A 15,877-nucleotide genomic window follows, 5' to 3' on the forward strand; every position below is an offset into this window, starting at 1 on the left:
TTATCGCAGTGTATCCACGATGGATGCGTTACTATACTATTGGTGGACACGCTTTCAGCAAATAATTGGCATGTTTGTCTGTTTGTTTGTGCCGTATATTTTTGCTTGCACCTGCGCACATTGCACTCCTATCATAATTAGAGCTAAAGTATAAAAGGTATAGTTTTTGTTTCATCATACCACCTCTCACTCACAAGTCATTTCCAACATCCCTGGAGCGCTCCCTTAAAGGCTTAATTTACCATTTGCAGATGAAACAAAAACCCAGCATTAGTGCTTTAGAATAGTTTTAAAATATGAGTTAGGGATAGAAAAAAAAACACTGTACAAAATTGAATCAGTAAAATTGATGTTAAGTATTGTTAAATATACATAATGTGAACAATAGTAGTTTCCAGACTAAACCGTCTACAGTTACGGTTTATTGAGAAAATACTGATATCTCCTTATATTTTAGGCTTTATGGCGAAAATTTTTTATGGTAGGATGTTTTGTGGTACAACAAACCTATATGCATCAATGTGATATCTTGAAGATGTTTGAAATCCGCTCTACTTCCAAAGGTGAACTGTACCTTTAAGGAGCTGCCCATAATATTGGGATCATCAAGACTTCACTATAAAGGTTCAAGGACTGATATTTGTGTTTGCACATCTAAATTGTGATAAACTTCAATGTGCAGATAGGCCTACATACCGTTATGTATTTTGGTGCTCCAATCATTGTCATATCACTTTCTCTCGTAGAAAGTGCTGAGGACTCCTTGAAACTCCGGAAAACATTTTTTTTTTTTCATACTCTCAAACCACTTTAATTTGTCCGTGTGTATGATACATTAATGGAGTTGTTATGATTTACATCATCAAAATAAATGCAAATCGAAAGTAACGAAAGAACTTACTTAGTAAACGATGTCACACAAGGCCTACATAAATGCACACATATTGAATGTGCATAATGAAATTATTTTTTCATGATTACATGATATATTGTATGACATGTATGTTTATAGATATCATTTCTTAGATAGATAGAAAGATAGATAAGTAGATAGACAGATAAGTATAGATAGATAGATAGATAGAGTAGATAGATAGATATATATAGATAGACAGATAAATATAGATATAATATATTACATGTATGTTTATGAATACCATTTCTCAGATAGATAGATATACTAGATAGATAAATAAATAGATAGATAGACAGATAGATAAATAGATAGATAGATAGATAGACCTATAACAGTAGCGGATCCATGGAATTCCGTAAAGTGGTGCTTATTCCGGGTTTAATCAGTTGATAAGAAAAAAAAAAAAGGCTTCTTTCCGAGAATGTCAGTCGGTAGCGCGTCTGCCTCACGATCACGCGGCCCGGGTTCGAACCCGAGTCTGGACTGAGCAATGTTGTGTGTAAGCATACCGTCCCCTCTAGCAAGAGGCAAAACACTCTGTCCCTCGGATAGGACCTAAAATGGAGGTCCCGTGTATGATAGAGTGACAACTCATGCACGTAAAAGATCCCGCTTCATTCATTCATCGCAAAGAGCAGGGTGTCTAACCAAGGAGGTACTAGGCAATAGTACCTCCTTGGTTTAACCCGGTGAAGTGGTCCCACCTCACATCCAACTGGACCCAATGGAAGACCAGCTATTGCAGCTGAATATGGGCTATCCAGCCATCTCCTCAGATGGAAATGAAACAATGAAACAAACAAACATGGTTGCATACATTGTAAGCATGAACCAAAACTCTGACTTTTAGCGTTGGTCTTGTCTGGCAATAAACAATAATGTGATAAACATGTACTTAAAGGGTGTGTACAGTTCTGGTCGAGGTGAGGATTTAGCTTTTAGCACTTTTTTGGATATCTCAGCCATTTGAAAACCAATTTTCATCAAATAAACGTTGAATTCTTCTTAAAATTACATGTTCTTTCAGATTTCATAAGAGGCTTTTCATTATCTCACTTAGAAATGTTCAAAACATGAATCCCCACCTCAACCAGTACTGTACAGTCCCTTTAACGATAATTGCCAATAATTGATAAGACGATGGTGTTTGGTCACAGTTTGGTCACAAACATCTAAGCACCCCCATGGTCCAGCCAATTGAGACTGAATGGCTCTTCTCTCATCTGTGAAAATTCAGAGCCTTCAACCAAGGCTCTGTGAAAATGTTAGAAACGGCGCCCTCTCTGTTCATTTTGAAACATATCACGAATTCACATCACTTTCCATGTAAACAGAAAGTGGGAATTTATCGTAGAATTCGTTGTAACTACATCTTGATGCCGTCATTACCGGGACTGGAAAGCTCTCTCGCGGCAGCTTTTGTCTTTAACAACCTTATTTTGCTTTAGAGTTGACATCATTTCCAACTAAAACCTGACATTCTGGCTTGAAAATGAGCGACTCCCGCAGGCGTCGGTCGTCGGGGAATAGTAGGCAGGGTCAGCGCTCTGCCTCCTCCATCAACGGCGCCTCTCCCTCTGACTGCGCTGCAAACGGGTCTTCTCGGGATTCAGTGGGACGATCGAAAATATCACATTTCAAGGTAAATTGCCGGTATTCTGCTTATATTCCGTGCCTGGTTTACACGTTTATTCGAAGTCCATATACGATATATGTTCTTCACTGAGACTACCTTGATCTGTGATGCTCAGGACTGTTAAATTTGGGCTCATACTGTGACCTAAATTATGCGATGAATGTCCCAGCCCACGATTGAACAACTGTCAACACTGTTCAGCAGTGCAGTGCAGTGTTAGTTAGTAATTTGTGTGTGCACCTACCCTAGCTTATGCACCTTGCACTGCACTGTTCATCTGCAATGAGAGCTATTGAGACTGATGGAAAAAGATACCCAACACTGCAATGTTGATCGCTCCTAGTGCTAGTCATCATAAATCTGAATTACGTGAATACAAAGAGAGGTACGTATAGGGGTCCTACTTAGCTAGTACTGGTACACTGTACGTGTGTGATCAATGGTCTTTTCTTCAGCCATGTAGAATATTCAACAGACACGTCAACCCGGTTAGATGTCTAACAGGTTAAATGTTAATGATGACATGCACGAGGGAGATTGTATTGGATGTTTTGATCAGGGAAGGGTATTAATGTAAACTGATCAGGCCACAGTAATCTCCCATCCAATCTTGCTTTAGAACATGTCGATGGATCTAGTAGAGATACGTGTTTAGAATCAACTAGAGCACTACTTCTTGAGGAAGGCTGTTCTTTTTTCATCAGACACTAAATTTACTCGGTTACTATTAGGTTACTATAGTTAGAAGCATTTTCTTGAATTAATACGAGACCTTTCCTGGAAAATCTTGAGGTTGAGGAGGCGGAGGTGTCCATGATGCACGAGTGTGGGTGTTTTTATTTGACAGAGTGAAGAAATGGCTAGGTATAGGATCCAGTCTTGCTATTTTATTCCTTTGACAATCTTAAAAAAGAACACTGTGATGTCATCATCTCTCCTTCTCTATGGCTATAGACAGTATCAGAGTGTAGGTCAAGAATTTTCAGTTTATTTTGTGTAATACTCTCCCTGGAATATGCTACCAAAGTCAGCTGTGGAAGCAACTACAGTTAACAGATTCAAGTCAGAAGTTGATGCATTCTTGTCAAAGAAGTACAGCAGGGCCCCATTTCATAAAAGATGTTAAGATGGCAGCTCTTGCTGGAATGGCAACTTCACATAGCAACAGCCAATCAGGAAGCTGGATTCTTGTCATTACTATGACAATTGCCATTCCAGCAAGAGTTGCTATCATATCAACTTTTTATGAAATGGGGCCAGATTCACATACTCTGCAGAATAATTTTCTCAAACAGTAGCAGTCAATACTGCAATAAAGAAGTCAAGGTATTTAAGTTTGACACACAGTAGAAGCTTGCTGAAAGTGGGAGGGCATCACAAGACTAAATTGTGTCTTTCCAGAGGCCCGATAAGAGAGGTGAATACAGGTGATAAGGTAGCTCACCCATGTTATTGTAAGCCCCATTTCATTGCTCTCCTGTATACCTTCTCTACTCCAAGTGTGGTAGTACTAATGTGGTGAACAGTAAGGGTAGTGTCTTACTGTTCAGTCGACTGAAGGTATCTGTACATACCCTGTACATCTGATAATTCCATGGAGTTGGTTAGCTTTGTTTACTATACAGTGTATCTCTGATTACGTTTGTGGAATTAAGCTGGATGTCTACCAGCAACCCTATACAACTAGGTCTCTTTCAAGGGTGGCTTCCTTTAGTTTAGCGGTATAATTGCTTCCAAGGGGCATTCTTCTTTTGTGTTGTTTCTTCCCAGATGTAAAACAGAGCATTTTACTTTGGAGTTTGGTTGAAAGATAGATGCCACTTCTTGGCCCACTGGGCGAAGTTTTCCAGATCAGACTATAGTGCCATGCCAAAGATTTGTCCGCACTGTGCACTGCTCTGTACAGTTTGGTGTTGTCTGCAAAGAGAAGAATCCTAGAGGTAACTTCCTTTGGGAGTTTGTTGATCTTTATCAGGATGGGACCAAGGATGCTCCCTTGTATCCCACTCTGCACTTCAGTCCTTGATGATGTCACTCCATTTATAACTCTGTGTTTCTTTCCTTTAGAAAAGACAGCTTCAGTCCAACATTCAAGATCCAAGATTTCATGTGGAATGGCGTCAAAAACCTTTCAGAAGTCCAGATACAGAATGTCAATAGATTGATTATCATCGAGTATCCTGGTTCACTCTTCCATTGCCCACAAAAGTTTATGATTGATTGAATGATTTTCCAATCACGAAGTCACGTTGGCAGTCAGTGAGTGGATCATTCATATCAAAGCATCTATACTTTATCAAGACATCCCTGACAATGCTTTCAAGCATCTTTCCAACAACTGATGTTAATTTGACTGGCTTTTAGTTACAGACTGCTTTTCTGCTGCCTTTCTTGTAGATCGGAGTAACATTTCCTAGCTTCCAATCCTCTGGGAATGTTTCCTTCTCCAGTGACTTTTTGAACAAGACTGAGAAAGGTTCTGCTATTTCCTTGCATATTTCTTTTAGAAGTCTAGGATGTACAGTAGGTTGTCAGGGCCAGCTGATTCATTTCCATTCAGGTTCTGGAGCCTCTTTTCCACAACCACAGAAGGGCTTTTTACACTTGTGTTTCTTAACCCCGGACTTTCTCTGACCCAGGACTATCGTTAGTCCCGTACCAATTTTTTCAGCTTTTTACACTCGCCAATTAGTCCCGTACTATCTCTTGTCCGGGGCTAAGGAGAAAACTGACCTTTTTACACTCGTATTTCTTAGCCCCGGACTTTCCAAACCACATGAATTTTCATAATTACGCTGTGTACTGTACACGTACACACACGCACCGGCAGCACTTGATTACCTCGTTTCTGATTGGTCAGTGAGGGTCGGACTTCGTCTCCGTCGCTTAGCCCAGGATTATTTTTTCGTTCTGTTTACACTCACTTGCTTGGCACCGCAATTGCGGTGCTAGCACCGCAATTGTGGTGCTAACCCCTGCTATTTTGCAGGGCCAGATAGTACCGTACTATCGGTGGGGCTAGCCCACTTTGGCAAAAACGAGTGTAAACAGAAAGTGGGCTAATGATAGTCCCGTACCAACGGTGGGGCTAAGGCCCCCCCTTAGCCCCACCGTTGGTCCGGGGCTAAGCAAAAATTTACAAGTGTAAAAAGCCCTAGAGTTTACTGTCACATTTACTGATTGTGGTACCATGGAGATGTAATCCAGTCAATGCTGGCAGATCAGCTGGATTCTTACAGATGTGAATCCTTTTGTAAAGTAGCTGTTCAATGTTTTTCTCATCTGTTTGTAGAGGGGAACCATCACCATTGATTACAAGTCCCTATACATGTGCCAGTCCTAGATTTCCTCTTCTAATTAACATAGGTCCAAAATCCTCTCAGATTAGAGCCATTACTACTGATGAGGTGATCTTCATGGGCTTTCTGAAGTTGGCATGTCATACTACGTTTATGAAGATCATTGCTTACTTCTCTGTATGTCATATGATCATGGCTACTTCTTGATTTTCTGTAATTTGTCCCAGAGATGACATTTTCTCTTTTGGAGAGAGAGGGCATCTTTAGTCAAGTATTTTTCTGTATCTTCCTACCGTGGCAAAGTTTGGAGGATACACTGTTCCGTTTCCTCATGTAACCTCTTCTGGATCGCAGTCCACATTTGTGAGCTTTACATACATTGTGTTAAATGTACAGTACACATGCATGCATACAGGTGTGTTTACGTTTGTATGGGAGAGGGAATTACAGTGAATGAATTGTCAAGTGTATATGTGCATGTGAAAGAGTATGAATCTGACTGGTATTGAATCGTAAGGCACAATGTAAATTAGCAAGATAAATGACCTATGTTTACATTTTAGTGATCACCAAATTTGTAAGCATGCAAAACATAGTGATCAGCAATGTTTGCTGTCAAGCTCTTCAATTCATTGTTGAGGTTTGTGGAGCAGTATACAGATATTATCAGAAATCGAGCAATGTGCCAGAGAGTGAGTGATGTTGTAATGTTACATGTTACATGTTACAATGTACTGTGTAGATACAGAGTAACAGTTGTTTCTTCTTTGACAATAGTTTTGTACTGCTTTCAGTTATGCTGTGAGTCTATGGGCATGGTCCATCTGACTTTGGCTTTTAATAATGTCCCAACATTTAAAAACCGTAGACAAAAGAGACAAAAACAAAATTCTAAAATATGCTCTATTCTCACTCAATTACAGGCTTACTTATACACTGCTGGTGAAATACATGTACCATAAACGTAATTCAGATTTTAGACTAATACTGTAAGACCAGAAATTTTGTGAATTATGCAAACTGGAGCCAAGATTTGTTAAATCAAAATGCACTTGAAAGTTTTTGTCTGCACTATGCATTGAATGCTAGTGGCAATTTGTGAAAATTTCTGTTGCATAAAAGGCCGTTGGCTCCAACTTGTGAAAATCTCATGCAGTGAATATTTCTGATTTTAAATTATAGTAAATTCTCTTTTGACCAGAGTTTTGAAATTGTTGAATAACTGATGTTATGAGACCTGTATATTTTTAGTCTACCTTCCCTCACCTGTCATCTACAGGTGTACCAGTAGACTGAAATGTTACCAATGCTTTCATTAGTCATGTTGTATGATATCAAATTTCAGCAGCTCCTGTGAGCCATTAAAAAACAAAAACAAAAAACAAACCAATGTGCACTAGATCTTTAAATTGTGTGATACAAAATTTCTAACTTTTCATTGCTTTCTGGATAGAAACTATTTCATGAATTGAACATGTCACACATTTGCAACGTCTGCCAGGGTAGTCTTGAACAGGAAAAGCTCACTTGTCTGATTCCAATTTTGAATTTACCTCTATTTACTGAGATGAAGACCATGATAGGCTGTACACACAGATAGTGAGTGCTGGGAGAACTGATAACCAATGTAAACAAAGCAACCTGCCTCGTGGAATAATCTTCAATAGGAAATGATCACATTAAAGGCAGGATTCTAATATCAAATCTCACCAGTCAATGAATAATACATCTCAATCTGAAGTGTAGAAAAACACTAAATCCTGAAAAAAAAATCAAGATAGAATCACCCAAACTTTGAAATGTTTGATCAAAATGTATTATTTTGATATGTGTACAGTATGTACAATTGTACATTGTGTCTATATTCTTTCAAACATTGCCCTATATTACAATATAGGCATTGCACTTACCTAGTATGTTTCTTTAATGGGATAGATACAAGTGCAGTGTCAATGTAGCTCTTCAAGATCAATAATTGTCATAAAAAGATTTAAAAAAGATGATCACAGTGTAAATTGATATACACTGTACATTTGCACATGTATACAACTACAGTGTATGTACAGTACATGTACAGTGTGTACAATTGACTAGTACTCGGGGATAGTATAATTTCTACAAGGTTACCAGTGATAGAGGTAAAATGTGACCTGTCACATGCATATAATGTATCAAAAGTGCTGTATCTTTTGAAATTGTGCTGATGTCTTGGTAAAGAACTTGTGTACACTATCTGCCAGATGGCAGTCAGAACTCAGAGAAGGACTGACACTCAAACAGTGCGCTGACTGGTGTGTGTGTGTATGTTTGTGTTCATGGATCAGTGCATCCAAAGAATAGGTGTCCGGGATTTACTAGGTACTGTCATGGAAGTGAGTGAGTACTATGGAATGCCTCATGAATTTTCCTTGCTATGGAGCCAGTTTTGTATTTGGTTCATCAAGCGCTTGAATTGATAAAATCATGTAGCAACATCATGATGTGACTTTGAAGGGTCAAAGTCTGTAACCATGGCGATTGACACCAGCACTCTGGCAGAAGTGTTTGGAACTTTGAGCATGTAAGCTGCCATACATGATTGGACATACCATTGCAGCGGTAAATTTACATTCCAGTAAGTGCAGCTTTACCTACTAAAGTTGACAGAACCCCCCTCTCTCCTCCCCCCCCCCCCCCCCAAAAAAAAAACAAAAAACAAAAAACCAAGAACAACAACAACCCAATTGTGTGTGTCAGGCATTCACTCTCATCTAAATATGTCAATAAGCTCTGAGTGTTTCCTCCTTTCGTGGATTAGGAAGTCTTTTCAGATAGTACACCTACATGTACACTGTAGAACAGGATTACAGGTTTGCAGGGAATTTGATCTGGTCGTACTTTGCACCCACCAGACAGTTTTAGTGTTTGTGCTACATGTTACTATGCGAAACTGAAAATGCTCTGAATTGAGCTTTGAACTTTGCCCAAAATCTTGATGGCTGTCTCCTTTTTTTTTTTCCTCTTGCCCAGCCTGGTGATGGTTCCACTTTGTTTGTTTACGTTTGCATGCACCACACTGTGTATATTATTGGAGTCAAGGTGCAGGCTGTGCACCACGAGTATGTGACTGGCCTCCTATTTTTATCCCGCTTGGGTAAATTGGGCAAGTGACTCGCTGCTGGACGTTTCTCCTCCATGTTCTCTACCAGAGGGGTGCTGGAATTTGTGAGGAATACATGACGGATTATACACGTCAGTGCAGTATCATCGTCTTTGATTTTGGTCTCAGTGATTCCCATCGAGTGTAAACTGGGGATGAGTTGGTGGCTAGTGTGGATTTATAACTAAGTTGACAACTTGCTGTGGAGAGATAGAATGGCAGAAGCAAATCCCGAAGCCAAACCTGATGCAGAGATTGGAGATGATGAAGTGAGTAATATAATGTGTGTTGGGATACAATGTAGATCTCTACAATGCTGAATACACTTGTTGTATCATGCCAGGTATAAGGTCTAATATACTGATTACCCTGCAGTAACATCAATCCATGGTATTCTGATAGCTGAAATGCAGTGAAATAGTGTAACATTTTGTGTGAGTACGGGGTAAATGCTGTGGTTTAATCGATAGAGTATGTATGTGTAATGTGAAAGGTGTTCAGTAAAACTTGTGTTTTACATTTTTTAGCTGTTCAGTAAAAAAGTTTCATGATCGTGGGTCCTGAGGAGGTTATGTTTTCGTTACCGTTGGTTTGTTCATTCGTTCGTTCGTTTGTTTGTCCGTGTGCAAAATAACTCAAAAAGTATTTAACGGATTGGGATGAAACTTGCAGGAAAGGTTGAGAATGACACAAGTAACAAACGATTAACGTTTGGTAATGATTCGAGAATTTTGGGGGAATTTATGAAGGATTTTTGATATTTTGGCAGGTAGGGTCAATGAACTTGGGAGTTCAGGCTGCGCGTATTTGAGGTTTGCCTGCGCACACTAAAGTGCGTGCTCTAGTTTCTGTTGGGGCGAGGCGCGCCGTGCAGCTGAGGGTTTATGATGTAACAAAGGCATTTATATTGGGAAATCTTGCGACTTTCAGCACCGATGCTGTGTGTACGTATGATATCTCTATGGAAGAACAAGATCAGTGGTGGAAATAAGCTGCATGCTTGGTGGAGGTCTGCGCTCTCAGAGTGCTTTTCTAGTTTTTTATGTGATACCTTGGAAATATATTAACGTGTGCTATGTTCGCTGTATTAAAGTTTTGTTTTCAAATTGAACCTGAATTAGTAATAACATGTCACAACATGTTTAGCATTGCTGTAAAAATCCACAACTGATAACATACTGTTAATGTACATACTCACTCCATACCTACAAGTTCACAGTATGAATGTAAATTGTACATTGTTCTCCAAAATCACAGTGACAGATTGTCTATAATGTACTGTAAAACGAGGAATGTTTGCGTGCATTTTAATTTTGCGAATTTCGCTAGAGCCAAGATGCGCGAAATTAAAATGCACACAAAAGTTTTTATCTACACTATATGCATCGAATGCCAGTGGCAATTCACGAAAATTTCATGCTGCGAAGAAGGCCGTCGGCTCCAATTACGAAAAATTTCATGCTGTGAATATATCGTGTTTTACATTAGTCTTCGGTGTAGGGTCTGTGTTTTGAATTGAAATTTAGTGTCATGTACGGACCAATTTAAATGTGATTTGCGTATGTGCTTTTGAGTTACATGATGTGCCCCATTGTTTTTGCTGTTGCTGTTGAAGCTTATGGAAGCTGATCATGCTTCAGTGTACTTTCCTGCCTTGTAAATCAAATTTTAGTGGTTTTGATCAAAGGTCAGGTTTTAACAGTTAACATACAGATGTATAATGTTTGTACAGTGTACGTTGAATCAAATAGGGCAATACTCATCTCTGATATGGTTTGGGCTTTGCTATTTACTGAGTGTGTATAATTTTGCATTAATCTGTTTAAAATGAGACTGCAGGGTTGGTGAGGTTATGGACTTAGAAAAAAGGAAAAATCATAATGACAAGATAGAATCCTGACAAATGTCGAAGAATGGATCATGACAAAGTACAAGTGTAGTTGATTATAAAGAAAACTTGACCTTGATGTGTCTTTAGAGTGTCTTCAAAGAAAAAACAAAATGAAACTTTTGGTAAAAGTTCACATTAGCAAGCCCAACCATAGTACTGTGCATGAGTGTAAACCGAACATGCTTATGTCGGAAATTGTGTTATCAATATATTATACTACTGTATCTAGAACAAAATCTTGATGCAAAAAGGCATACGTGTAGATGTACAATGCATCGCATACATTGTACATTGTATTTACACTTGTTCATAATATGTGCCTGGAAGATCAATGCAGTCCATGCACATCAACCAGTCTTTCCACAAAAACAGAATTTTGACAAATTGGATGTGGTACTTGCTTCATAGCGTTGTGCAAAGGTGGTGTGCAAACAAACACATCTTACAAGAGAAAGATGTAACTTGTCGATATACCAGGCTCAGAAAGACTGTGTGTGTATGGTCGTGTTAATCTACAGGGCAACTGGCTGCAGCAAGCTCTGCAACTATTAAAGTCTGTGGTTTTCGTTTCCTCCCGCAGTCGTGTCACATGAAAGTCAAATGTGTAATGTGAGTATACCGTACCCTCTCCAGAAAGGGAACAAGCTCTGTCTCTCAGATAGTTATATGTAGAACATTGCAGATAAGTGGGAGGCTGAGGTCGCATGTTTTGGGAGAGGTGCTGAGCATCTGTGCAGGGTAATGGGTCCCTGCTTGGTACTGATTATCACTTCTGGCAAAGTGCAAAGTGGTAAGCCAGTGATATGGTCATCGGAAATTGTACACAAGGAATAGTTGTATGCAAAGATGATCTCTTTCATGGTTTACTAAAGGCGACTCGTAATGACCCAGTGATATTACACCTGAAGTCTACAGAAAGACAGAAAGGAGTTCTCTATTAAAGCACTGTGTCCAGTGTATAATAGCACTGTTGGATGACAAAGAACCAAGGAGGACCCCCCCTCCCCCCCCCCAAAAAAAAAAAAATACCAGCGAACAGTGCATAATAATGAACTCTTAAAGCATCAGATGATGGAGATGGCTATAAAAGCCATGAATCTGATAAACTTTGACCTGTCATATCTTCAGAAGAAACAAGAAAGTACTTGGATATATGTATGGAAAGAACAAAGATGAGCTTAAAACAAAAGGATTTAGTCGTATTGAAACTGGAAGCGAGAGCTTTGAAATATGTTTATTGTGATAGTCAGTAAAGATTTATAGTTGGTGTACAGGAAGGAAACTTTCCGAAGCTCATTATATCTCACTTCCTTCTCCGTACCTCGAAAACTGATCTCGGAGACTCTTTAGCTTCCACTTGTGTGTTCGCTCTGCTTTCCTTACTTCCTGCCATTGCAGTATACCAGCAGCGTGCAGGGTACATGACATCTTCCCTCAGTATTTCCTTGGGTGAGGCCAACATGGCTTGGTGTGCGCCAGTTCTGTCGTAGAAAGTGCTCTCAGGTGGAGGGAGTAATCAATGAGAAGTTCGCACTCTGTGCCAGACTTGGAGTGCTATTTGATACTCTTGGATACCTTTTTGTGGATGCAGTGTATGTGTTCATTCTTATGACCATGTTTGAGGTTTATGGATTAACAGTTTTGTAAGCTACCCCAGTGTGACTGTTGGCTTCCAGCAAGTGTGAACAGGTGCACACCAAAGGTCTTCTATGGAGAGAAACAGAACCTTTGGCAATGAATGAAGATTTTGATTTTTGTGAGAAGAAGCTGCGATGTATGGTACCCAGATATTTGAATCGCATAGACCGAATCAACATCACAACACGTGTATCTCAGGCAGCTACATTTTATAGTTGTAGACATCTATGGGCAGCCAGTTGTGAGCAGGGAGCATGGCAGATATAGATTTATGATTTTCATTCTGAAATGCTTCAATGTCTATGTCGTGTCCTTTCCTGCTAATGACTTTCTGGATGGAATAAGCACTCTGGAATAAATGAAATCTTGTTTGGTGTAGGGAGCCTACCAAAGATCCACCAGCTATGACAAGGTACGGAGACTAGTGAAGGAGGAGGGGCGAATGGCTCGCAACCTCGTCACATGGAACGTCCCCGTGGAGAGTGATGACAGCGACAATAATGATGGTAAGCTTGTTTGGTATTTTGTATACACACCCTGTAGTACGAATGAGGCGTTTATGTTCGTGTTTGTGTTTGTGTTTGTGTTATGTTTATGTCTGTCTTTGTCTGTGTCTGTGTCTGTATTTGTGTTTGTGTGTCACGTGTGTGTTTTTTTTTTACTTTCAGTGAGTGTTTATAATTACGTGTTCATTTTATGATTTACCTGGTTAAGTCGGGGTAAAAAAAAAAAGAAACAAAAATGCTGAAAATCATGCTTTGCTCTGAAGGCAGTATGATACTCTTTTTAATAGTAGTGTATGATTTATGTTTTTTGGGGAACTGAAAGCTGTAGGATTTGTGCCTTGTTCATTGTAATGATTCTTTGACCAGATTTTTATATATTCAGAGCAATAAACTAAGCCTTATTGTTACATTGATACACAGAGATGCTTGCTTATTAGCTGTGTTAAAGCAAGGAAAATAAATGGCAAAGCTGTAGTATCAAATTTCACTTTCTGTTGAAGTGACTGATTCTTCTGTGCTATAGCAATCTGCATCTTTGAAACACTCACATAATGGCAGAAACAAAAACATATCCTTTTACAGCAAAAATGTATGCCATATTTGACGGAAATGGCTTGACTATAAAGCAAACTTACACTTGGTATAATGTACATAATGTAATACAGTACAATATTTTCCCTTTTGTATGTAAGTCCAATGTAGTGAAGGAAAAACCATGTGCCTAAAAAAGAATCTGACAGAAGATGACAACAGTGTATTTTTTTATTCCAAATATGTCTGACTATATAATAGAATACCGGTATAAAACATAAGAGATGTTTGACTCTGCCTCAGCTAATTTGATTATAATACTTCCTTTGTTGACTAGTTAATCCTATTCAAATCTTGGTGAGCAGTGGTTAGGTGAAGAGCCACTCATCTCATACTATCTACAAGAACTCAGGCAGTAAAGATACAGTAGATAAAAGATACAGGTAGTATATTTTATGTGTCATTTTATCATGCATAAGATATAGTGTAAACACTCTAAACCTAATGAAAAACGTCACATAAAAATGTGTTTATTTTGTATACAATATGTGTCCATCTATACAATATGTCTATCAATGTATGTACCTGTGTAAATGTGAGGTCATAAGTGCTTTCTCTGGGCAATGCAGTCCAGCAGATTAACTCGGTCTCACAATTTTAGTGAGTTCAGTATATATCAGAGCTGCAAATTGCACAACATCTGCATATTGTAATCCAAGTGTATAAGGATTTATTCATTTATTATTTTTTTAATGCTACCATAGATGAAATGACAAAGCGGAGGAGCAGGAAGCAGCATGCCCAAGGGCTGACCAAGGTGAGGAAGAAACCACATTCGATGCTGGAGTCGCCCCGAGAGCAGAAGGCATCTTCCAGCTGTGGGGATACCCAGGTAAAAGCTACCTTCACCGTCACTATAACATGTTTGCCACATAAGACCCATTCACACAGCCATTGATGGTCGCTATTATTTGCGTTGTGATTCAAATGGTGATAAAAAAAAAACATTTCCTTTTTTTAAATGTGTGTGGACATAATAGTTGCGACCATCAGTGAGATTAAAATTGTAATCCACATATAAACTATTAGTGGGACATTTCCGAAAGAGTAGCGATTACTTGTGGTGTGAAATGTGTTTGTTTTACATCCCGTAAAGCAAGGTGCATGCTGGACAAAGTCACGTCAATCCCCGAGACTTGCCCTTGTACAGCTAGGCCTCACTGGAACTGTTGCAATTTGGATCTTAATTTTGTTTTTGCAAATGTACGTGTGACCAAGAATACAAAACAAGCGTGATCCAAATCACGATTCGTATCACAATTTTTCAGTGTGTGTAAATGATCCTACAGCCAATCTGGTGACGAATGTCTTTTCTCCATTGATAAGCACCTTTTCCAGACACTTATCGACATGAAATAAGAACTGTGGAATTCTGGTAATTGTATCTGTATCATGCTTGCTGTCATGTTGAACACTTTTATTGCTACTTTTTGTCTAACTCTTCTTGGTCTGTTTTATTTGCAGATGACAGTCAATAAAAAGCTAATGAAATAGTTGTATATATCATGTTCAGCTGTGGGTACTAGCACATAGAGACTTGGAGAGGTTAAAGGCTGATCTGCATGAACACCGCATTCATAGTGCTTCTCAATTTTTCAATAGAAATCTTGTTCTTGTTTCACTTCCTCTTTTCAACAATGATGAAAAATAAACAAATTCAAACCAGCTGGCACATTATCATTTCCCATTGTTCTAGCATCGATATTCAACAAATGCTAGTGCAGATACGACTGATCTTCAGTGCACCATCCATATCCCAACTTTGAACCAGAATCAGATATTACAGAGTACAAGCAAACACATATTTATGTTATCACAAAGTGACTGATAATGTGTGTAGATATCCTTTGTGTGGATATTTATACAATGCTGTTGTAAGATAGCAACGTTAAGTCTAAGGAAGTTTGTTTCAGCTGAGAAAACACTGCCTAGATGGTGTTTCCATGGGGAAAGATATGCTATGAATAGACCTGCTGGGATTTTAGACTGTGCAGTGTACTCTTTCAAGGACTGTTATATTTACATCATGCTCTTTAGAAAAACAAAACATGGAAACTTGCAAAGAAAACAAAGTGCAACCATTTACGGGAGTAGTCTTTTATGATACAACGCCATCACACTATGACCAGGAAATCACCAGTTTCTGTATCATAAAATGCTGCTTACGTTTACTCTAGAACTTCTTTTACTTGGTACCATATTGATCAAATATTTGTTGATCTTTTAGTTTAACCATTATTGCATTCATACATTGATCGGTC

General features: G+C 38.9%; 1 protein-coding gene across 1 annotated transcript in view; it reads left to right on the forward strand.

The window, feature by feature from the left end:
• The first annotated feature begins 2,241 nt into the window (after positions 1 to 2,241).
• The window catches only part of LOC139717080 (S phase cyclin A-associated protein in the endoplasmic reticulum-like), a 51,573-nt gene continuing 37,937 nt past the window's right edge, over positions 2,242 to 15,877 (forward strand). Inside the window, 3 exon segments of the mRNA XM_071628588.1 lie at positions 2,242 to 2,558; positions 12,899 to 13,025; positions 14,321 to 14,448. Coding sequence (XP_071484689.1) covers positions 2,409 to 2,558; positions 12,899 to 13,025; positions 14,321 to 14,448 — 405 coding nt within the window. The 5' untranslated portion in view covers positions 2,242 to 2,408.

This window comes from Diadema antillarum, unplaced genomic scaffold, assembly GCF_040938485.1.
Source record: "Diadema antillarum isolate AM-2024a unplaced genomic scaffold, OU_Dant_1.0 scf00000071, whole genome shotgun sequence".
In the NCBI taxonomy this organism is placed as follows: Eukaryota; Metazoa; Echinodermata; class Echinoidea; order Diadematoida; family Diadematidae; genus Diadema; species Diadema antillarum.